The 23,793-nt window shown below is 38.5% G+C and overlaps 1 protein-coding gene across 3 annotated transcripts in view; it reads left to right on the top strand.

Moving 5' to 3' along the window:
• Nucleotides 1-23,793, top strand: part of HGSNAT (heparan-alpha-glucosaminide N-acetyltransferase) — a 46,854-nt gene that overhangs the window by 4,094 nt on the left and 18,967 nt on the right. For all 3 annotated transcript variants that reach the window (XM_067721506.1, XM_067721507.1, XM_067721508.1), the window contains exons 2-5: nucleotides 3,216-3,331; nucleotides 7,229-7,365; nucleotides 7,583-7,704; nucleotides 10,518-10,587. In XM_067721506.1, coding sequence (XP_067577607.1) covers nucleotides 3,216-3,331; nucleotides 7,229-7,365; nucleotides 7,583-7,704; nucleotides 10,518-10,587 — 445 coding nt within the window. The remainder of the gene's footprint in view (nucleotides 1-3,215; nucleotides 3,332-7,228; nucleotides 7,366-7,582; nucleotides 7,705-10,517; nucleotides 10,588-23,793) is intronic.

The raw sequence follows: 23,793 nt of genomic DNA, 5'->3' as shown, positions 1-23,793 counted from the left end.
TAAACATTCCAACAATTCACAGGAAAGGAAAGTACTGATAGTCAACATTTGGAAAACATGTTCGAACTTGCTAATTGTCAGTTCAGAACTAAAATAATAAGGAAATTATATTTTCTATACTTCGGGCTAAAACGCAAGGGAAAAAATTAAACTGGCCCAGCTGCTAGGGGACAGATCTGCTTAGTCTCAGGAGACTGGGAGCATAGAGGTTAGATGCTGGCCAGACTGGTGAGTCAGTCTGGTGTGTGACCTCTCCAGGCCTTCCATACCTCATCCGGAGGCTGGAGACACCAGCAGCTGTTTCACGAGGCTGTTGGGACCTGGAGCACAGTAAGTGTGTCGTTTTTGGTGTCACCTGGGAGCCGATGAACACCACAGTTGTCTTTATAAACCGGCACAGCTAAATTGGGAGAGGAATTTGGCTAAACATATCAAAAACTATTTAAAAAGCTATTTTTGATTGAAAATTTCACTCCTGGAAGTTCATTCTTAAGGAACTATGTTGAAAGAAGAGCATGTTGATTTTCAGGTGTCTATAGCACCATTTTTATATAGGATATAGCATCATTTCTTATAATTGGAAAAAAGGGGAATGGGGAAAAATTGGAAATAAGGTTAAATGAAAAGAGAAGAAACAACTTTTCAAAATATTTAACCACATGTTCCTGATTCTGACGAAGCCCCTCTTGTCCCCTGCATTGGTTGGATGTGGCCCAGGTCATTATAATCATCATTTGTCGAACACTTACTTTGTTTGAGGTTCTCTGTCAAGCACTTTGCTAGTGTTATCAATTTTAGCCTCCCCAGCAATCCTCCGAAGCACACACTGTTATGACCCCTAATTTATTGATGAGGATGCTGAGGCAGGGTGGGGTCCAGATTCAAGTTGGCCCAACATGGAGTCCACACACTTAACCCACCATGTTATACTCCTGGTCTCAAACGCTGCTTCTGCTGGCCGCTCGCCGTAGGGCGACCAAAGAACAGAAAAAGTGATTGATAAAGCTTTGTTTAGCCTGGAAGGGAAAAAAAGCCTCAGTAGATTATTAAAAGTTATATATACTCTGTGTTTTGTCTTCACTGAGAGCTAAATAAGGGTAAATTAGGATGAACGCTAAAAATGAGGGATTTAGGCTGGCTGCAGTGAAGAATTTTCTGAATTAACCAGATGAGGTACTGGGGAGCCCTGAATTAAGCTTTCATATTACAAAATAAAAGAGGCTAGATTATTACCTTTCTGGTTGTGTTATTAAATAGTTTCCCTTAACCCTTACACTGTTGGTGGGAATGTAAATTGTTACAACCACTGTGGAGAACAGTATGGAGGTTCCTTAAAAAACTAAAAATAGAGCTACCATATGATCCAGCAATCCCACTCCTGGGCATATATCTGGAAAAAAACATAATTTGAAAAGACACATGCACCCCAATGTTCATTGCAGCACTATTTACAATAGCCAGGACATGGAAGCAACCTAAATGTCCATCAACAGAGGAATGGATAAAGAAGATGTGGTACATATATACAGTGGAGTATTACTCAGCCATAAAAAAGAATGAAATAATGCCATTTGCATCAACATGGATGCAGCTAGAGATTATCATACTAAGTGAAGTAAGTCAGACAAAGACAAATATCATATGATATCACTTATATGTGGAATCTAAAAATAAATGATACAAATGAACTTATTTACAAAACAGAAATAGACTCACAAACTTTGAAAACAAACTTATGGTTACCAAAGGGGAAATGTGTGTGGGGAGGAATAAATTAGGAGTTTGGGATTAACATATATGCACTACTATATATATGTATATATAATAGATAATTAACAAGGCCCTACTGTGTAGCACAGGGGACTCAGTATTCTGTAATAGGCTACATGGGAAAAGAATCTGGAAAAGAATGGATATATGGGGACTTCCCTGGTGGCGCAGTGGATAAGACTCTGTGCTCCCAATGCAGGGGGCCTGGGTTCGATCCCTGGTCAGGGAACTAGATCCCACATGCATGCCGCAAGTAAGAGTTCACATGCCACAACTAAGGAGCCCACCTGCCGCAACTGAGGAGCCCACGTGCTGCAACTAAGGAGCTGGCGAGCTGCAACTAAGGAGGCCGCCTGCCACAACTAAGACCCGGTGCAACCAAATAAATAAATTAATTAAAAAAATAAAGAATGGATATATGTGTATGTATAATGGAATCACTTTGCTCTACATCTGAAACTAACACAACATTGTAAATCAACTAGACTCCAGTATAAAATAAAAAATTAAAGAAAGTTTCCCTTTTTTTCTTTTGCCTAGAAGCTAGATGGTGATTTCTCTTTCATATAATATAACAGATATAAATGGCCTAGTTGATCTGGATGAAACACTTTGCTTTAACTTTAGCCAATAATAGTTCACTGTTTTCCTACCAAATTGGCAGACTGAAAGGTAGAAGATGCATCATCCTTATGGTACCCTGAGAGCATCTGGTAAAGTGATGAGCTCTAAGCCCAGGGAATATGGAGCAGTGGCTCTTTCTGCCCTTCAGACTTACCCTCTCTCCTTCCCCGCCTCATGTCTGCCATGGAAACCAGGAGATGCAGAACTCCAAACAAAAGTGACATCAGGCAGAGCTTCTCGGACTGTAAAGGGCGTGCAGATCCCCCAGGAACACTGCTGCTCTGCGCGTCCTGACTCCCTAGTCTGGGGTCCTGCAGGTCTTAAGAGCTGCCCATCCCAGCTCAGAGCTGAGTGATGTGGGCCAGGAAAGTTGGAGCTTCGGAATCACGCAGATTGGGTTCATGTCAGTGATTTTACTGAAAACCTCTGTGGCCATGGGCAGTTATGTAATTTTTGTGGGCCTTAATTTCTTCATCCGTAGGATGGAGAAAATACCTAGCTCATGAGGTTGTTATATTATCAAATAGAAGTTGCACGGAAACAACTAAACTTGGTGCCCCTCACACCTTAGTACTTGGTGATTGGAAGATGCGAATGGTGTTGATTGAATCCTTGTTTGTAGTAGAGGCATGTGTGTGGAAGGGAACTGGGTGCGTGTGTGCACGTGCACATCCGTGTGGACACGGCATGAGGGACGAGAGACCCCAGGCATTTGAGAAGCGCTCCTGAGAAGCCACTTTCCACTCTGATGCACTTTGTGTCTGACACATCTTTCAGGTGCCTAGTTTTTCTTTTTCTTTTTTTTTTCTAATTCTTACCAGACTTAGGGAAAAAAAGGCACTTGGAGCTGAAGATGGACCAGGCTTTGCTGCTCATCCATAATGAACTGCCTGGGACAAACCTGACCATCTACTGGAATTTCGATCGCTGTTATCATGTAGGTGCTGCGTGCTTGCTCACAGTTGTGTTTGCTTTGGGGCTGGTTTGATATGGCCCCAGTGCTGTCAGACCTGAAGCCCTTCACATGTTAGCCTCAGCTTTACAGGTGAGGAAACAAACAGGCTAGACAAAGACTCAGAAGAAATTCCATCACGGAGGATGCCTAGCAATGGGCAGCATCCCTTTTTTATCGTTTCCCTGCCCATCTTTTTCAAACCAGTTTCTGTGATGAGCAAAATTGATAGACATTTTTTTTTGTTTTTCGTTTTTTTTTTTAATGTGACAAGCATCCTTTCATTCCACAATAAGAGCATAAACCAGATCCGGGCCACTTGCTCATTTCTGCCACCTCTTATAGCCTGTACCCTCAGAGCCATTAATCAAGGGGCCTAGAGTGTGACAGGGCAGCCACACCACTGGTTTCAAGTTGCAGAGGGTGATGCACTAGGATGGGGTCTCAGCAGGATATTCACACTCCCTTTTGGAGTCCATTCAATTTGATCCCTTGTGAAGCCTGAAGTGATAGACGTGTTTTGGCTCCTCTGCCCACTGCATAACCCTCCTGCTGGACCAGAGAAGGAAGGAGTGAGACACGGCGGGGGTGGGGGGGGGCGGGTAGGGCGGGGCGGTGAGGGCCACTGGACGCTTAGGCTGAGGCCCTTCTGATGATAAAGGATTTTATCTGAAGGTGTTGCTCCTATGCTAGACCTTGTTGCTTTTTAAGGACAGGGCTATTCTTCCATGTAAAATGAAATAGTCTTTACTTCCAGATTGAGAGCTTCAATGTACCACCTTCAGAGGAGGAATTTTAATGGATAGTGACCTATTTAGTGTAAATAGCTTTTTAAGAAAGAAAACAAATTTTAAAAGTCCCCAGTGTGGGTATCAGCTAGAAGATGATGGAGAAGTACATGACACCTCCTGTAAAGTTAAGTGAAACACAGAACATTGGTAATATTAAAAAGGTAGGTCAAGACCAAGAAAAGGCTTATCACAAGAGGGACTAAAAGGACCTTAAATTAAGTAGAAAAAAATCAATAACTTCAAAAATATCTGTAATGTATTTAACAAAACATCAATCATGTGTTGTCAAACGAGACTAAACACAAACGGCAGAGATTATACTTTCTGCAATTTCCTACCTCTGCATAACAAAAAAATACTAATAGGAGAGAGAATACAGCCGTAAATGTCATAGAAAAATCTTTGACCTGGCCAAAGCAATTCTTATGAAAATTTGTGTCTAAATGTTTCTAACAGTAAAGATAATGTTAATACAAGTTGTCGCTGCTGTTTACTGAGGGCCTGCTCTGTTTTAGATACATTATATCTCATTTAATCCTCACAGCAATCCAGGAAATACCTGGATTCTGCAGATGGTGATGCTGAGATTAAGAGCGGGAAAGTGACTTTATCCCAGGTCCCCCCGCTGTCACGTGGCAGTGCTGGGGTCCTCACCCCTCAGTCTAGCTTCAGAGTGTGTCCGCTTTCCTTTCTGGACCCTGCTTTATGTTAATCAGGAAAAAAAGGGGAAAAGAAAAGCTACTGAGTAAGGATCTCAAGGTCTTGGAAAGCAGTGTCATCATCCAAACAAGAAAAAAGGAAGCAATAAAAACAGTAACTATGGAAACTGCAAAATGAGAAAAAAACTGGGAATAAGAATGAGCCAAGAGATGGTTTTCTAAAATAAAAGTCACACATACTCTGTAATGGCCTATATGGGAAAAGAACCTAAACAAAGAAAAAGAGTGGATATATGTATACGTGTAACTGATTCACTTTGCTGTACACCTGAAACTATAACACAGCATTGTAAATCAACAATACTCCAATAAAAATTTGAAAAATTAAAAAATAAATAAAAGTCACACAATTGATAAATTATTGATACATTTAAGGGAACAATGGAAATTAATAAAATTAGCAATTATATTTCAACAGAAATTGAAATAATTATGGTCCAATGAACAGTTAAGACTGATCAATTTAAAGTACAAAAATTGATTGATTTCCTTCAAAAAATATAATATGAAGATTGATTCAAGAAATTGAGGATATAAATAGATCAGCAACTGATTAAGAATCTGGAGAGTTGTAATGAATTTCTCTACCTAAAAATAGGTCATTTTCTCCTGCATTTTCAAATAATAAATAATTCTTAATCTATATAAACTGACCCTAAATATAACAACAATAAAAAAAATGATGTCTTGGTATCTGATTCATTCTGCAGGGTGTTGATCTTAAAATCTAGCCAAGACATGACAGAAAATGCAGGTCAATCTTTCTAATTAATGTGGGTGTAAAAATCTTAAATAAATTATCAGGTAGAATAAGTTGGCATATTGAGAGATTTATGATAACTTATATTTTCATCTTGAGGAATCTATAAGAGGTCATATATATGGACAATGATAAAATTTTAATGGGAAAATTATAGGCTAAATGGAGAAATAGCCAATGCACGCTGATGTGACACCTAAACGTAGGAAAAATGGCAATACTTCCCAAATTAGTTTATACATTCAACACAATTGCTTGTGGATACTTTATAGAAGCTGCATAAAAATAATTCCAAAATGTCTATGAAAAAGTAAGTGTGCAAGAGAATCAGAGGATGGCCCAAAAGGAGAACGGATGGTACGGAGACTTGCTGTACCGGATAAGAAGTATCGCAGAGCACGGTCGTGAATGTAGCCAAAAAAGATAAATGAAGACCAACGGGCCAAACGAAGTATAAGAAGTAGAATCTAATTTACGTAAGAATTTAACAGCTAAAACCATGGGAAAGGTATTTAGAATTATGGGATACCATCTATCAAATACCCCAAGTGGATTCAAGTAAAAAAAAACAAAACCCACAAATTTAACAAATACTAAAAAATGCAGAATACATTGTTAAACTCATGAAGCCATAGAAGAAATAACAAACCAGAGTAATGTGACTCTGTAAAACTTTAAAAACAACAACATAATAAGATGAAAGCACTAGAGTGGAGAAGCGTTTGAGAGAGTTAGAAGTTTCATGTTGCAGTGTACGAGGACAGATTTCTAAGATTCTGTTTGAGGGAATTGAGTGTCTACCAGGTGGTTCACACCATAAGGAACATAAAAGAGCAAAAGAAAATTGAATTATTTAATCTACTTCTAATTTAAAATGTAATCTTAATGCTGTGGTATCATAAACACCTAGTACCTGAACAAAAGGAAGAATGATATGAAGTCCTGGTAAGGCTGATGAGAAATAAATCTATTGTAATTTTTCTTATGTGAGTGCTATTTGGCCACGTGTAACAAGAACCATTAAAATGATTATTTTTTTAATCCAGTAATCTCAGTTTTGGAAATTTGTCTTAGGGAAAGAGTTTAAAGGAATAAGAACATCATGTGTAGATCTTTTAAAACAATATAATTTATATAAATTATAAATATAAGTAGATTTATATTATTATATATCATATAATTAAATTATATATCTTCCAAAGCAATATAATTTATATAAGTTATATACAAAAAGATAAAACGAGCTTTGAAAGCACCCTAAGTATTCATAGCGATAGTATTTGATGGAATATAATGCAACCATTAAAAATTATAAATATGCAAATTAGGTAGAATCATGGAAGTTTATTTGTTAAATAATATTAAGTAAAACCATAGAATGCAAGATTAAAGGGATGCTGTATTTGTTAATTATGTGAAGAATGTACCTATGAACAAAGATTATGTAGTTCCATAGCAACACCTAGTTATGTAGGCAAATTTTACCTAAATTATTGAAGTGTAAAAGTTTTCTATAAGCATGAAGGAAAAGTTATCTCAGGTCTTCAGTTGGATACCCAGCAACCACAGACTGTCAAACCCCTAACACCTGGCCTGTGCTTGGATCGTGTAGTGCCTGCTCCAGGTCCTGGTTGACGTCTCCCAGAGCAGGAAACCCGGGGAGCCCAGCATTGAGGCTGTGGCTGTGAGCACCCAGCACGGATCCATCCTGCAGCTTAATGACACTGCGGAGGAGAAGCAAGTTTGTAGGTTCGTACCTGCTATGATGTGACCTACTGACACCTGTACTTTCTCTCTACTATTTTTTTCCTGTTTGGTTTTTAGCTTCTTCTCTCAAAATATCTTTCTGTGTCTTCCCTGATCTGCACCCAGGAATGCCTGTCACTCTGCCTGGGTGACATTACCAACATCCAACTGCTTATTTCCTAACCTAATGATGTTTCTTCATTTTCCGTAATCTTTGTAGGCTGGAATACAAATTTGGGGAATTTGGAAACTATTCTCTCTTGGTAAAGCACACCCACGGTGGAGTCAATGAAATTGCATGTGACCTGGTCGTTAATGAGAAGCCAGTTGACAGTAACCTTCGTACGTACATGCTCTTGATTGATTTTTATTTTTTAAAATTATTTATTTATTTATTTATTGGCTGCTCCAGGTCTTAGTTGTAGCACGCAGGCTCCTTAGTTGCAGCATGCATGTGGGATCTAGTTCTCTGACCAGGGATCAAACCTGGGCCCCCTGCACTGGGAGCACAGAGTCTCAACCACTGGACCACCAGGGAAGTCCCTCTTGGTAAATTTGCATTTTCAACGGTTTTACTTTTTGAGTACTGTTTGCGACATTTCGGGTAATTTAAATCCTGGATTATAGGTTGTCTATCTCAGTTATGGCATATTTATAATATATTTATTGTGTCATTGGTGTAGACTAAGAAAATTATGTGACATACAAAAAATTATTTGATGTATCAACATATTCTCATAGTTTTTATTTAGTGTATTATGAAGTATAAATAAGCCAAAAAAATTAATGCAGTGGAAAGAAACTAGAAATAAGACAGTTGGCTGTCAGGTGTCTTTCTTTGTTTTAGGATTTAGGGTACAGTGTTTCCTGTATGTGTCTCTGACTGTCCAGAGGTCCCCTTGGGTTCAGGAGGGATCGTTCGTTCTCTAATAACTCCACTGGAGAAAATCTGTCCCTCCAAGCCCCCAGTAGATAGTATCAGGAATCCCTGGGGCTGTTCCAACAATAAGTACTGTACACAGTGACGCTGTTGAAGACTGTCAGAAGAACACTGGTTAGAGCCAATGTGAAAGAGTCAACGCGGGATGATTTAATCATTAAAAGAATAATGAATGTAACTGACGGAAACACGTTGCACATACAAAAACCAGTGAGTTCACTATGAAGCTAAAAAGCACAAGGCCCCCAACAAAAACAATATTTTGGTTGCCTTTGAGGGTAACAAGGACACCTGGTGTTAACTGATGATCCTGGTGAAGGCAGGATCATCTCTCCTGCCTTTCCTGTTTTGACTATATCTTAGGGTAACGAAATAGTCCTAGGTGATGAGGGTAAATTCTTTAGAGAAGGAATCCAGCTAATAATGTGGCAGAATATTTTGCAATGCGCATTGAAGTTACTGATTTAGGCAAAAGCCATGAGTGGATGGAACCATCCAATGAAAGGGGAACTTTACACGGGAGGGGACAGGCCTTCACCAGCTGAATGCGGGCATCGGGCACAAGGTCTGAAGCAGGAGGTGCTCCTGATGGGACGTGGTGGGAAAGACACAGCACCTGCGACGCGTTCCTGCCAGAGAAGTGGGACTTCTCGGCCAAGGCTTTACAGCTAACTTCCCATTTATAGAACGCACAGAGGATAGAGGAACAAGTTGAGTGACACCAGGCGAGGGGTCCTGGCAGATCTAGACCGCGAATGAGATGCCCTGATAGGAGACAGCCAGCCTCGTGTAAATCAAGTCAGTGGCTGTGGACCAATGCATGGAGCTTAAGGCACGTTAACAATGCAGGCAAGATGCGAGCCTTGCTTGGATCCTGATTTGAACACATGGACTACAACACACATTTTCGAGGCAACTAGAAAAATTTGAATATGGACTCAGTGTTAGCCAGGGAATTATTAATTTTGTATGACGTTGTGCTTATACAGCAAAAGGTCCATTCTTAAGAAACTTTTAATTTTGAAATAGTTTTAGACTCACAGAAACGTTGCAAAACAGGATTTCCATATACCCTTCACTCAGCTTCCCCTAAGCCCCTAAACTATATAATCACAGTACAGTGATTCCATGTACAGTGATTGAAACCAGGAATGTCATGCACACAGCGCTATTAACTGAGCTGCGGAGTTCTCAGATTTCTCCAGTTGTCCTACTTGTGTCCGTTTTGTGTCCAGGGTCCCACAGAGCATTTAGTGATCAGGTCTCCCAGGCCTCCTCTAATCTAACCTCATGGCCTCTAATCAGCCTTTCTTGGTCTTTCATGACCTTGACGCTTTTGAAGAGGACTGGCCAGTTATTTTGTTACTTTGGTTTGCTTGCTGCCTTCTTGTGACCCAGAAGAGGCCGTGTGTCTTCGGTAGCGTCCTACAGAAGAGATACAGTGTCCTCCTCAGGGGGTCACGTAAGAATTGCATGACGTACATAGAGATACATCCTGAAGATGTGGGAATGAAATAGCTTGATGTCTGGGATTTGCTTAAAACACTTCAGGTGGAAAAAAAAAAAAGGGTGAGTAGTAGTAGTAGATGAAGCAAGAGTGGCAATGTTTGATATTCTAGAATCTAGGTGACAGCTATATGTGGGTTTATTGTACAGTTCTCTGTACTTTTGTGTATGTTTGATATTTTTCATGATGAAAATTAGCGCTTCCCTCATGAAGAGTATTCTCAGTTGTTAATAATAAATTTCACATAAGGATATAGGCTTTTCCTTCATATGTTTCCATTTTTATTTGTTTGCCTTTTTCTTTTTTTTTTTTTTGCGGTATGCGGGCCTCTCACTGTTGTGGCCTCTCCCATTGCGGAGCACAGGCTCCGGACGTGTAGGCTCAGCGGCCATGGCTCACGGGCCCAGCCACTCCACGACATATGGGATCTTCCCGGACTGGGGCACGAACCCGTGTCCCCTGCATCGGCAGGCGGACTCTTAACCACTGCGCCACCAGAGAAGCCCCCTTTTTCTTTTTTTAATTTTAAAATTTGTTTTACTGAACTATAGTTGATTTACAATGTTGTGTTAATTTCTACTATACAGCAAAGTGATTCAGTTATACGTATGTATACATTCTTTTTCATATTGTTTGCATTTTTCATTTACTGATTCACTGTGATGACACGACAGCTTTTGGTGATGATACGTTTCTTTATTTTTGCAGCCGTGAGTATCGCATTCCTTGTCGGCCTGGTGCTCATCATTGTGGTGTCCTTTCTAAGGTTCGCGCTGAGGTAAGCAGGCGTTGGCGGGGGGCACACTGGGGAAAATAGAATACGGAATAACTGTATTCAGAAAGGGTACTTTGACCGTTATTCCTGGATTAAATGAAAACTTACTGTGTCCACCGTGCCCAGTGTAGTCCTAGGCATTAGGGATTCAGTGTCAAATAAGAGATGGTCCCTGACTTCAGGGAAATAATAACCTAGTGCGAATGGCTCTCTGCCTTCAATTCTCCCACGTGGCTGAAGATGTAGAAGAAAATACTTGAGCAATCATTATTTCCTGACAGACTCTCACATCCTGCCACATAGCGCATGGAAGAGGCCTGTGATGGGCTTGGGAGGTGCTGCCACACTGATGTCTTCCTCCTCTTGGCTCTGAACCCAGAGGCCACGCCTCTGGTCCAGCTTCCCAGCTCCTGCGGTGGGGACCTCCGACCTCAGGGTGGACTCTCCCTTGGTTAGGGTCGGCCAGCTTGGAGAGGGGATTCCTTCTCCTGCCTGGTAAACAACGATTCTGGTGAGTGGATTTGCGGACTGCAGAAGGAAAAGAAAGTAAAATAGACCCAGGCCTGGCACGTCACCTTGCCAAGGGGAGGGCTTTCCTCTTAAAAGGAATAAGATTGAATTTTCACATGCTCAGCTGGTTACGGTCTCAGGAAAGACCATGAGATTTTATTAGTGAGCCGGATCCAAATTGGAAGAAAAAACCTGCTAGCTTGGGGAAATCCTGCACCTTTGGGGAGTTTATCACTCTGACCCTTTAGGGATGGAGTGCAATCCGTAAAGAGGAGTTGCATTTCTTTGGTGATAAGATGTAAATGGTCTTCCAGTTTATTAGAGTGTTTTCATTTGGTGCTTTGGATGTGAATGTATCTATTACATGATGTTTAAAGTGGTAGATAGCTCATATCAGACTCTTGCAAAGAGAAGAATCCCACCTTGCCCCACTGTGGAATTGAAACTCCTTCTACATGTGATTCTCCCTTTGCAGCCTGTGGGCACAAAGCTCTTGTGGGGAAAGCAAGAGTGCCTTGTACCTTTCCCCATCACTTTCCAGTGTGCCCATGGAAGCCCAGGGAAGTTCAGATTTGTCTGAACCAGAAAAGAATCTGAAAAAGTAGTAAGAATACAGCGTCTTTCTCCTTTTCACTTGGGGAACAAGCATGTACAAGAAAATAAGTGCTTTTTTTAATTTTAATTTTTAAATATCTTCTTTTACCTTTCCTTAGATGGTTCTGTTTTCAAGTTTTTCATGTGATGGTGATGTTATTAGTGCTGGATAAACTAGAAATGGGAGTTGAGTTATAAGGGAAAAAAGAAATTAAAAATATAAGCAATGGGTATATGGAACATGTTTGGATATTGACTTGAGCAATTAAACTGTAAAAAAGACAGGAAAATTGAACTTGCTATTTGACAATATTGAGGAATTGTTGATAATATTCTTAATGAGGTAATAGAATTGCAGTATGTTTAAAAATAAAGAGTCCTTATTGTTTTCTTTTTTTAACATCTTTATTGGAGTATAATTGCTTTACAGTGGTGTGTTAGTTTCTGCTTTATAACTAAGTGAATCAGCTATACATATACATATATCCCCATATCTCCTCCGTCTTACGTCTCCCTCCAACCCTCCCAATCCCACCCCTCTAGGTGGTCACAAAGCACGAGCTGATCTCCCTGTGCTATGCTGCTGCTTCCCACTAGCTATCTATTTTATATTTGGTAGTGTATATAAGTCCATACCACTCTCTCACTTCATCCCAGCTTACCCTTTCCCCCTCCCCGTGTCCTCAAGTCCATTCTCTACATCTGCGTCTTTATTCCTGTCCTGCCCCTAGGTTCTTCAGAACCTTTTTTTTTAGATTCCGTATATATGTGTTAGCATACGGTATTTGTTTTTCTCTTTCTGACTTACTTCACTCTGTATGACAGACTCTAGGTCCATCCACCTCAGTACAAATAACTCAAATTCGTTCCTTTTTATGGCTGAGTAATATTACATTTTATATATGTGCCACATCTTCTTTATCCATTCATCTGTCGATGGACACTTAGGTTGCTTCCATGTCCTGGCTATTGTAAATAGAGCTGCAATGAACATTGTGGTACATGCCTTTTTTTGAATTATGGTGTTCTCAGGGTATATGCCCAGGAGTGGGATTGCTGGGTCATATGGTAATTCTGTTTTTAGTTTTTTAAGGAACCTCCATACTGTTCTCCATAGTGGCTGTATCAATTTACATTCCCACCAACAGTGCAAGAGGGTTCCCTTTTCTCCACACCCTCTCCAGCATTTATTCTTTGTAGATTTTTTGATGATGGCCATTCTGACAGGTGTGAAGTGATACCTCATTGTAGTTTTGATTTGCATTTCTCTAATGATTGGTGATGTTGAGCATCCTTTCATGTGTTTGTTGGCCATCTGTATATCTTCTTTGGAGAAATGTCTATTTAGGTCTTCTGCCCATTTTTGGATTGGGTTGTTTGTTTTTTTTGATATTGAGCTGCATGAGCTGCTTGTAAATTGTGGAGATTAATCCTTTGTCAGTTGCTTCGTTTGCAAATATTTTCTCCCATTCTGAGGGTTGTCTTTTCATCTTGATTATAGTTTCCTTTGCTGTGCAAAAGCTTTTAAGTTTCATAAGGTCCCATTTGTTTACTTTTGTTTTTATTTCCATTACTCTAGGAGGTGGGTCAGAAAGGATCTTGCTGTGATTTATGTCATAGAGTTGTTCTTCCTATGTTTTCCTCGAGAGTTTTATAGTGTCTGGTCTTACATTTAGGTCTTTAGTCCATTTTGAGTTTATTTTTGTGTATGGTGTTAGGGAGTGTTCTAATTTCATTCTTTTACATGTAGCTGTGCAGTTTTCCCAGCACCACTTATTGAAGAGGCCATCTTTTCTCCATTTTATACCCTTGCCGCCTTTATCAAAGATAAGGTGACCATATGTACATGGGTATATCTCTGGGCTTTCTATCCTGTTCCACTGATCTATATTTCAGTTTTTGTGCCAGTACCACACTGTCTTGATTACCATAGCTTTGTAGTATAGCCTGAAGTCAGGGAGCCTGATTCCTCCAGCTCCATTTTTCTTTCTCAAGATTGCTTTGGTTATTCAGGGTCTTTTGTGTTTCCATACAAATTGTGCAACTTTTTCTTCTAGTTCTGTGAAAAATGCAACTGGTAGTTTGATAGAGATTGCATTGAATCTGTAGATTGCTTTGGGTAGTATAGTCATTTTCACAATGTTGATTCTTCCAGTCCAAGAACATGGTATATCTCTCCCTCCATTTGTATCATCTTTAATTTCTTTCATCAGTGTCTTATAGTTTTCTGCATACAGGTTTTTTATCTTCTTAGGTAGGTTTATTCCTAGGTATTTTATTCTTTTCCTTGCAGTGGTAAATAGGAATGTTTCCTTAATTTCTCTTTCAGATATTTCATCATTAACATATAGGAATGCAAGTGATTTCTGTACATTAATTTTGTATCCATTGAGTAGCTCTAGTAGTTTTCTGGTGGCATCTTTAGGATTCTCTCTGTATAGTATCATGACATCTGCAAACAGTGACAGTTTTACTTTTTCTTTTCCGATTTGGATTCCTTTTATTTCTTTTTCTTCTCTGATTGCTGTGGCTAAAACTTGCAAAACTATGTTGAATAATAGTGGTGAGAGTGGGCAACCTTGTCTTGTTTCTGATCTTAGAGGAAATGGTTTCAGTTTTCACCATTGAGAACAATGTTGGCTGTGGGTTTGTCATATATGGCCTTTATTATGTTGAGGTAGGTTCCCTCTGTGCCTACATTCTGGAGAGTTTTTATCATAAATGGGTGTTGAATTTTGTCAAAAGCTTTTCCTATGTTTATTGATATTATCATATGGTTTTTATTCTTCATTTTGTTAATATGGTGTGTCACATTAACTGATTTGCGTATATTGAAGAATCCTTGCATTCCTGGGGTAAACCCCACTTGATCATGGTGTATGATCTTTTTAATGTGCTGTTGGATTCTGTTTGCTAGTATTTTGTTGAGGATTTTTGCATCTATGTTCATCAGTGATATTGGCCTGCAGTTTTCTTTTTTTGTGATATCGTTGTCTGGTTTTGGTATCAGGATGATGGTGGCCTCGTAGAATGAGTTTGGGAGTGTTCCTCCCTCTGCTATATTTTGGAAGAGTTTGAGAAGGATAGGTGTTAGCTCTGCTCTAAATGTTTGATAGAATTTGCCTGTGAAGCCATCTGGTCCTGGGCTTTTGTTTGTTGGAAGAGTTTTAATCACAGTTTCAATTTCAGTGCTTGTGATTTATCTGTTTATATTTTCTATTTCTTCCTGGTTCAGCCTCGGAAGGTCTTGCTTTTTAAGAATTTGTCCATTTCCTCCAGGTTGTCCATTTCACTGGCATATAGTTGCTTGTAGTAATCTCTCATGAGCCATTGTATTTCTACAGTGTTAGTTCTTTTTCATGTCTAATTCTGTTGATTTGAGTCTTCTCTGTTTTTTTCCTGATGAGTCTGGCTAATGGTTTATCAATTTTGTTTATCTTCTCAAAGAACTAACTTTAGTTTTATTGATCTTTGCTGTTGTTTCCTTCATTTCTTTTTCACTTATTTCTGATCTGATTTTTATGATTTCTTTCCTTCTGCTAACTTTGGGGTCTTCTTTTTTTTGTTCTTCTTTCTCTAATTGCTTTAGGTGTAAGGTTAGGTTGTTTATTTGAGATTTTTCCTGTTTCTTCAGGTAGGATTGTATTGCTCTAAAATTCCCTCTTAGAACTGCTTTTGCTGCATCCCATAGGTTTTGTATCGTTGTGTTTTCATTGTCATTTGTTTCTAGATATTTTTTTATTTCCTCTTTGATTTCTTCAGTGATCTCTTGGTTATTTAGTAGAATATTGTTTACTCTCCATGTGTTTGTATTTTTTAGTTTTTTTTCCTGTAATTGACATCTAGTTTCATAGTGTTGTGGTCAGAAAAGATACTTGATACTATTTCAGTTTTCTTAAATTTACCAAGGCTTGATTTCTGACCCGAGATATGGTCTATCCTGGAGAATGTTCCATGAGCACTTGAGAAGAAAGTGTACTCTGTTGTTTGGGGATGGAATGTCCTATAAATATCAATTAAGTCCATCTTGTTTAATGTGTCATTTAAATCTTGTGTTTCCTTATTTATTTTCATTTTGGGTGATCTGTCCATTGGTGAAAGTGGAGTGTTAAAGTCCCCCAGTATGATTGTGTTACTGTCGATTTCCCCTTTTATGGCTGTTGGCATTTGCCTTATGTATTGAGGTGCTCCTCTGTTGGATGCATAAATATTTACAATTGTTATATCTTCTTCTTGGATTGATCCCTTGATCGTTATGTAGTGTCCTTCTTTGTCTCTTGTCATAGTCTTTATTTTAAAGTCTATTTTGTCTGATACGAGAACTGCTACTCCAGCTTTCTTTTGATTTCTTCTTGCATGGATTATCTTTTTCCATCCCCTCACTTTCAGTCTGTTTGTGCCCCTAGGTCTGAAGGGGTTCTCTTGCAGACAACATATATACAGGTCTTGTTTTTGTATCCATTCAGCCAGTCTATGTCTTTTGGTTTGAGCATTTAATCCATTTACATTCAAGGTAATTATCGATATGTATGTTCCTATTACCGTTTTCTTAATTGTTTAGGGTTTGTTTTGGTAGGTCTTTTCCGTCTCTGTGTTTCCTGCCTAGAGAAGTTCCTTTATCATTTGTTGTAAAGCTGGTTTGGTGGTGCTGAATTCTCTTAGCTTTTGCTTGTCTGTACAGGTTTTAATTTCTCCGTTGAATCTGAATGAGATCCTTGCTGGGTAGAGTAATCTTGGTTGTAGGTTTTTCCCTTTCATCACTTTGAATATGTGCTGCCACTCCCTTCTGGTTTGCGGAGTTTCTGCTGAGAGATCAGCTGTTAACCTTATGGGGATTCCCTTGTGTGTTATTTGTTGTTTTTCCCTTTCTGCTTTTAATGTGTTTTCTTTGTACTTAATTTTTGACAGTTTGATTAATATGTGTCTTGGCATATTTCTCCTTGGATTTATCCTTTATGGGACTCTCTGTGCTTCCTGGACTTGATTAACTATTTCCTTTCCCATATTAGGGAAGTTTTCAACTATAATCTCTTCAAATATTTTCTCAGACCCTTTTTTTTTCTCTTCTTCTTCTGGCACCCTAATAATTCGAATGTTGCTCCGTTTAGTGTTGTCCCAGAAGTCTCTGAGACTGTCCTCGATTCCTTTCATTCTTTTTTCTTTGTTCTGCTCCCTGGCAGTTATTTCCACCATTTTATCTTCCAGCTCAGTTATCCGTTCTTCTGTCTCAGTTATTGATTCCTTCTGGAGTATTTTTAGTTTCAGTAATTGTGTGGTTCGTCACTGTTCGTTTGCTCTTTAGTTCTTCTAGATCCTTGTGAGATGTTTCTTGTGTTTTCCCCATTCTGTTTCTGAGATTTTGGATCATCTTTACTGTCATTACTCTGAATTCTTTTTCAGATAGGTTGCCTATTTTGTCTTCATTTATTTCATCTTTTAGGTTTTTACCTTCCTCCTTCATCTGTAACATTTTTTTTTTTTCGTTTCTTTGTGTTTTTTTTTGATAGGTGGCGCTGTAATCCTATCTTACTGGTTGTTTGGCCTGAGGTTTCCAGCACTGGCGTTTGCAAGCAGTTGGTTAGAGCCAGGTCTTGGTGCTGAGATGAGGACCTCCGGGGGGCCTCACGCCAATGAATATTCCCCGGGGTCTGAGGTTCTCTGTTAGTCCATTGGTTTGGACTCGGAGCTCCCACCGCAGGAGCTCGGACCCGACCTCTGGCCTGGGAATCAGGATCCTGCAAGCCAGTCACTGGGTGTTCCTACCATTGCCTTAGGCATCCGTGGTCCCCCACCAGTCCCTGGTAGGTGCCCTAGTTGTGCAGAGACACGAATTCCGTGTCCTCCTAGTCCGCTATCTTGACTCCGCCCCCTGAGTCCTTATCTTTTAGCAGTACATACTGAAGTATTTATAGATGAAATGATATGATGTCTCTGATTTTCTTTCTTTATTTTTTTAAAATATATTCTTTTTAAAAATTAATTAATTAATTTGGTTGCACTGGGTTTTAGTTGAGGCAGGCGGGCTCCCTAGTTGTGACACACAGGCTCCTTATTTGCAGTTCGTGGGCTCCTTAGTTGTGGCAGGCAGGCTCCTTAGTTGCAGCATGTGAACTCTTAGTTGTGGCATGCATGTGGGATCTAGTTCCCTGACCAGGGATCCAACCCAGGCCTCCTGCTTGGGAGCATGGAGTCTTATCCACTGCACCACCAGGGAAGTCCCCTATGATTTTCTTTAAAATGACCAAGCCAAGTCAGGGAAAAGGGGCAGTGGGTGGGAGTATAGATGAAGTAAGATTCGATATGAAGATGAAGACCATGCTTCGTAGATACTTGTTGAAGGTAGGTAATGGGTCCATAGCGGTTCATTATACTGGTTTGTCTACTTATATGTATGTATATGTTTGAAACTTTCCATGACCATAAAAAAAAAAAGGAAAGAGGAGGAAAAATCCTATGCATTGAATATTTCAAATGTTCAAATGTGCAAATTTTATGCAAAACCTGTGTGAGTATGAAGTTTATTACACTTTTCAGTATCAAGAGAGCTGGAAGCACAGTACATGTAAGGGCTTGTAATATTAGAAATGTTATATATAATTTCTATAAGAAAGCCCTCAATGATTTACAGACAAAGATTTGCCTTCTCTTGATTTTTTAATCAAAGAATTATACTTAGTAAAAGGGCAAATTTAATCATTCTTATATACCAAATTAAAAATGCTAAGTATTCATTATTATTTGAAAAATAACAAATTGGCCTGTTAGCTCTGAGTTTGCTACAGTTGTTGGGTTGAGAAAAGATTCTGTGTGGACTTTAATAATCGGATGTGGGGACATAAAGTGGAAAGTTCATGTCTTTATGGGCACAAACAAACTAAATAAAAGTGAAACTGTCCCAGAAAATTTCAGGAATTGTAAATAACAAAAGATATTACCCCATCAAGTCACTAAGCAATCTTTAGTGTATTGGAAATCAGGATTCGTTTCCACTCCAAGGTTTAAAAAAAAAAAGGGGGGGGGAAGTAAACTAAATCAGAATGTAAACATTGTGTGAAGAGCTAAATATACTTTTTGAAACATTTTTTCCAAGTAAGAACTCTCGTTTCAAAGAAAAACCAGTTAAGTTATTTATCTTTCGTTAATCATGTAAATCAACTTAATATCCTCTGGATATCTTGTTGCACTAAAGCACCATCTAGGAGAAAGAACCCCGTACATTAACTGTGAGTCACTCCAAGGTCACTGTCAAACTTTCTCAGTTTGCATCTGTGCATTTTTTTTTTTTTGGCCGTGCCACACGGCATGTAGGATCTTAGTTCCCCGACCAGGGATCGAACCCGTGCCCCCTGCAGTGGAAGCATGAAATCCCAACCACTGGATGGCCAGGGAAGTCCCACATCTGTGCATTTTTATTTAGTTGTAATTGAGTCTGAATACTATGATTTGCTTTTTGTATTTAATAGTTTGTATTTATATTTCTTTGTACAGGCATTCTTTTTTTTTCCAGGGTGGACAAAATTTTTTTTTCTTTTGTCTCTCTTTTTTTAAAATTTGTCTTATTGAAGTATAGTTGATTTACAATGCTGTGTTAATTTCTACTGTACAGCAAAGTGATTCAGTTATACATGTATATACATTCTTTTTTTTAAATATTCTTTTCCATTATGGTTCATAATAGGATATGAATACAGTTCCCTGTACTGTATAGTAGGACCTTGTTGTTTATCCATTCTCTATATAATAGTTTGCATCTGCTAATCCCAACCTCCCATTCCATCCCTCTCCCACTCCCCTCCCTCTTGGCAACCACAAGTCTGTTCTCTATGTCTGTGAGTCTGTTTCTGTTTCGATATAAGTGATATCATATGGTATTTGTCTTTCTCTGACTTCACTTAGTATGATGGTTTCTGGGTCCATCCCGTTGCTGCACTGTTCCTGCTGTTTGAATAGCCATAGCTCATCCTCTCACAGATGCAGACACTGAGATTAGTCATTGCTGCATTGGGCACGTTTGGTTGTTTCAGGCTTCTGCTATTCTAACTTTAATAGTGTTGTTAATCAGAATTCCAGCGACGAGGAATAATGATCTCATTTCACCCTCACAACACTTTTTTTTTTTAAATTTTGTATATTTTTTTATACAGCAGCTTCTTATTAGTTATCCATTTTATACATATTAGAGTATACGTGTCAATCACAATCTCCCAGTTCATCACACCACCACCACCCCACCACTTTCCCCCACTTGGTGTCCATATGATTGTTTGCTATATCTGTGTCTCTATTTCTGCCCTGCAAACCGGTTCATCTGTACCAATTTTCTAGGTTCCACATACATGCGTTAATATACGATATTTGTTTTTCTCTTTCTGACTTACTGCATTCTGTATGACAGTCTCTAGATCCATCCACGTCTCTACAAATGACCCAGTTTCGTTCCTTTTCATGGCTGAGTAATATTCCATTGTATATATATACCACATCTTCTTTATCCATTCATCTGTCGATGGGCATTTAGGTTGCTTCCATGACATGGCTATTATAAATAGTGCTGCAATGAACATTGGGGTGCATGTGTCTTTTTTTTTAATACTACTTTTATTTATTTATTAATCAGATACATTCACTGATTTTTGCATCCTGACTTAAACCTCTATCTGTCTTTCACTCATCTTTTTTTTTTCACACATACACACTGTATTTTATTTTTACAAGAGATAAATAAACTGACACCAAGCATTGTAAATGGATGACCACAAGAAAAATAACAATGATTGCAATTAACAAACACGAAACACACTCATACTGTGTCATAATATTGACAGTCAGTCCAGTAATCCTCCACTGTAACAGCTCCTTTACTTTGCAGTGAAAATTGATTTGTATATCTTTTGCCTCTGACTCCTTGTGGGATTTTTTTTTTATTCATACAGAAAGTCACAAAAATTATAATCATCCTCATCAGTTCACTCAGTCCCATGTAATTATTTTTTTTATCTTGATCTTTTGTTAGCACTTTTATGAATTCATTAGTTTTCCATTAGAGTTCTGAAAATGCTTATTCATTCAGTTCAACAGTATAGTCAGTTACCAGAAACCTGTACTTGTCAGAGTCTTTCCCATGAATTCCTTGAAGACGAAACCCTTTTATAGGAACATATTTGCAAAAGCATCAGAGTACACCCAGAACTGTCTGTAAATGACAAAAGACTTAAAAATGATCATGGTTACAGATTTGATGACACTTCATAATAATGCAATTGACAAGGAAATTTAGTTATTTCTGAGATACACATTTTAAAGTAATAACTAGAATTATGACTTATAACATTATACCAGAACATATAAGATTTTTAGAAATTTCATGTAATGTCTGAAACATTTATATTAACATATTTCCATACAAGTAACCGAAAGAAAGTTTAGTATTAGTTGTTTTTTTGGTTTGTTTGTTTGTTTTTTTATACTGCAGGTTCTTATTAGTCATCAGTTTTATACACATCAGTGTATACATGTCAATCCCAATCTCCCAATTCAGCACACCACCATCCCCACCCCCCTGCGGCTTTCCCCCCTTGGTGTCCATACGTTTGTTCTCTACATCTGTGTCTCAACTTCTGCCCTGCAAACCGGTTCATCTGTACCAATTTTCTAGGTTCTACATACATGCGTTAATATACGATATTTGTTTTTCTCTTTCTGACTTACTGCACTCTGTATGACAGTCTCTAGATCCATCCACGTCTCAACAAATGACTCAGTTTCGTTCCTTTTCATGGCTGAGTAATATTCCATTTTATATATGTACCACAACTTCTTTATCCATTCATCTGTCGATGGGCATTTAGGTTGCTTCCATGACACGGCTATTGTAAATAGTGCTGCAGTGAACACTGGGGTGCATGTGTCTTTTTGAATTATGGTTTTCTCTGGGTATATGCCCAGTAGTGGGATTGCTGGGTCATATGGTAATTCTATTTTTAGTTTTTTAAGGAACCTCCATACTGTTCTCCATAGTGGCTGTATCAATTTACATTCCCACCAACAGTGCAAGAGGGTTCCTTTTTGTCCCCACCCAATCCAGCATTTGTTGTTTGTAGATTTTCTGATGATGCCCATTCTAACTGGTGTGAGGTGATACCTCATTGTAGTTTTGGTTTGCATTTCTCTAATAATTAGTGATGTTGATCAGCTTATTGTGTGCTTCTTGGCCATCTGTATGTCTTCGTTGGAGAAATGTCTACTTAGGTCTTCTGCCCACGTTTGGATGGGGTTGTTTGTTTTTTTAATATTGAGCTGCATGAGCTGTTTATATATTTTGGAGAGTAATCCTTTGTCTGTTGATTCATTTGCAGATATTTTTTCCCATTCTGAGAGTTGTCTTTTCGTCTTGTTTGTAGTTTCCTTTGCTTTGCTAAAGGTATTACGTTTCATTAGGTCCCATTTGTTTATTTTTGCTTTTATTTCCATGACTCTAGGAGGTGGATCAAAAAAGATCTTGCTGTGATTTATGTCATAGAGTGTTCCTCCTATGTTTTCCTCAAAGAGTTTTATAGTGTCTGGTCTTACATTTAGGTCTTTAGTCCATTTTAAGTTTATTTTTGTGTATGGTGTTAGAGAGTGTTCTAATTTCACTCTTCTACATGTAGCTGTCCAGTTTTCCCAGCACCACTTAATGAAGAGACTATCTTTTCTCCATTGTATATCCTTGCCTCCTTTGTCATAGATTAGTTGACCATAGGTGCGTGGGTTTATCTCTGGGCTTTCTATCCTGTTTCATTGATCTATATTTCTGTTTTTGTGACAGTACCATATTGTCTTGATTACTGTAGCTTTGTAGTATAGTCTGACATCAGGGCGTCAGATATTCCCCCAGCTCTGTTTTTTTCCCTCAAGACTGCTTTGGCTATTCAGGGCCTTTTGTGTCTCCATACAAATTTTAAGATTTTTTTGTTCTAGTTCTGTAAAAAAATGCCATTGGTAATTTGATAGGGATTGCATAGAATCTGTAGATTGCTTTGTGTAGTATAGTCATTTCCCCAATATTGATTCTTCGAATCCAAGAGCATGGTATATCTCTCCATCTGTTTGTATCATCTTTAATTTCTTTCATCAGTGTCTTCTAGTCTCCTGCATACAGGTCTTTTTTTCCCCCTAAGTAGGTTTATTCCTAGGTATTTTTTTCTTTTTGTTGCAGTGGTAAATGGGATTGTTTCCTTAATTTCTCTTTCTGATTTTGCATTGTTAGCGTATAGGAATGTGAGAGGTTTCTGTGCATTAATTTTGTATACTGCAACTTTACCAAATTCATTGATTGGTTCTAGTAGTTTTCTGGTGGCATCTTTAGGGTTTTCTATGTAGAGTAACACGTCATCTGCAAACAGTGACAGTTTTACTTCTTTTCCAATTTGGATTCCTTTTATTTCTTTTTCTTCTCTGATTGCTATGGCTAGGACTTCCAAAACTATGTTGAATAGTAGTGGTGGAAGTGGACATCCTTGTCTTTTTCATGATCTTACAGGAAATGCTTTCAGTTTTTCACCATTAAGAATGGTGTTTGCTGTGGGTTTGTCGTATATGGCCTTTATTATGTTGAGGTAGTTTCCCTCTATGCTCTCTTTTGGGAGAGTTTTTATCATAAATGGGTGTTGAATTTTGTCAAAAGCTTTTTCTGCATCTATTGAGATGATCATACAGTTTTCCTTCAATTTGTTAATATGGTGTATCACATTGATTGATTTGCATATATTGAAGAATCCTTGCATCCCTGGGATAAATCCCTCTTGATCATGGTGTATGATCCTTTTAATGTGTTGTTAGATTCTGTTTGCTAGTATTTTGTTGAGGATTTTTGCACCTATATTCATCAGTGATATTGGTCTGTAATTTTTTTTTTGTAGTATCTTTGTCTGGTTTTGGTATCAGGGTGATGGTGGCTTCATAGAATGATTTTGGGACTGTTCCTTCCTCTGCAGTTTTTTGGAAGAGTCTCTAAATGTTTGATAGAATTCACCTGTGAAGCCATCTGGTCCTGGTATTTTGTTTGTTGGAAGATTTTTGATTACAGTTTCTATTTCATTACTTGTGATTGGTCTGTTCGTATTT

This window comes from Pseudorca crassidens, chromosome 21 (genome assembly GCF_039906515.1).
Source record: "Pseudorca crassidens isolate mPseCra1 chromosome 21, mPseCra1.hap1, whole genome shotgun sequence".
Classification (NCBI taxonomy): Eukaryota; Metazoa; Chordata; class Mammalia; order Artiodactyla; family Delphinidae; genus Pseudorca; species Pseudorca crassidens.
The sequence above is the reverse complement of the archived record's forward strand: the minus strand, read 5'-3'. Positions and strand labels throughout refer to the sequence as shown.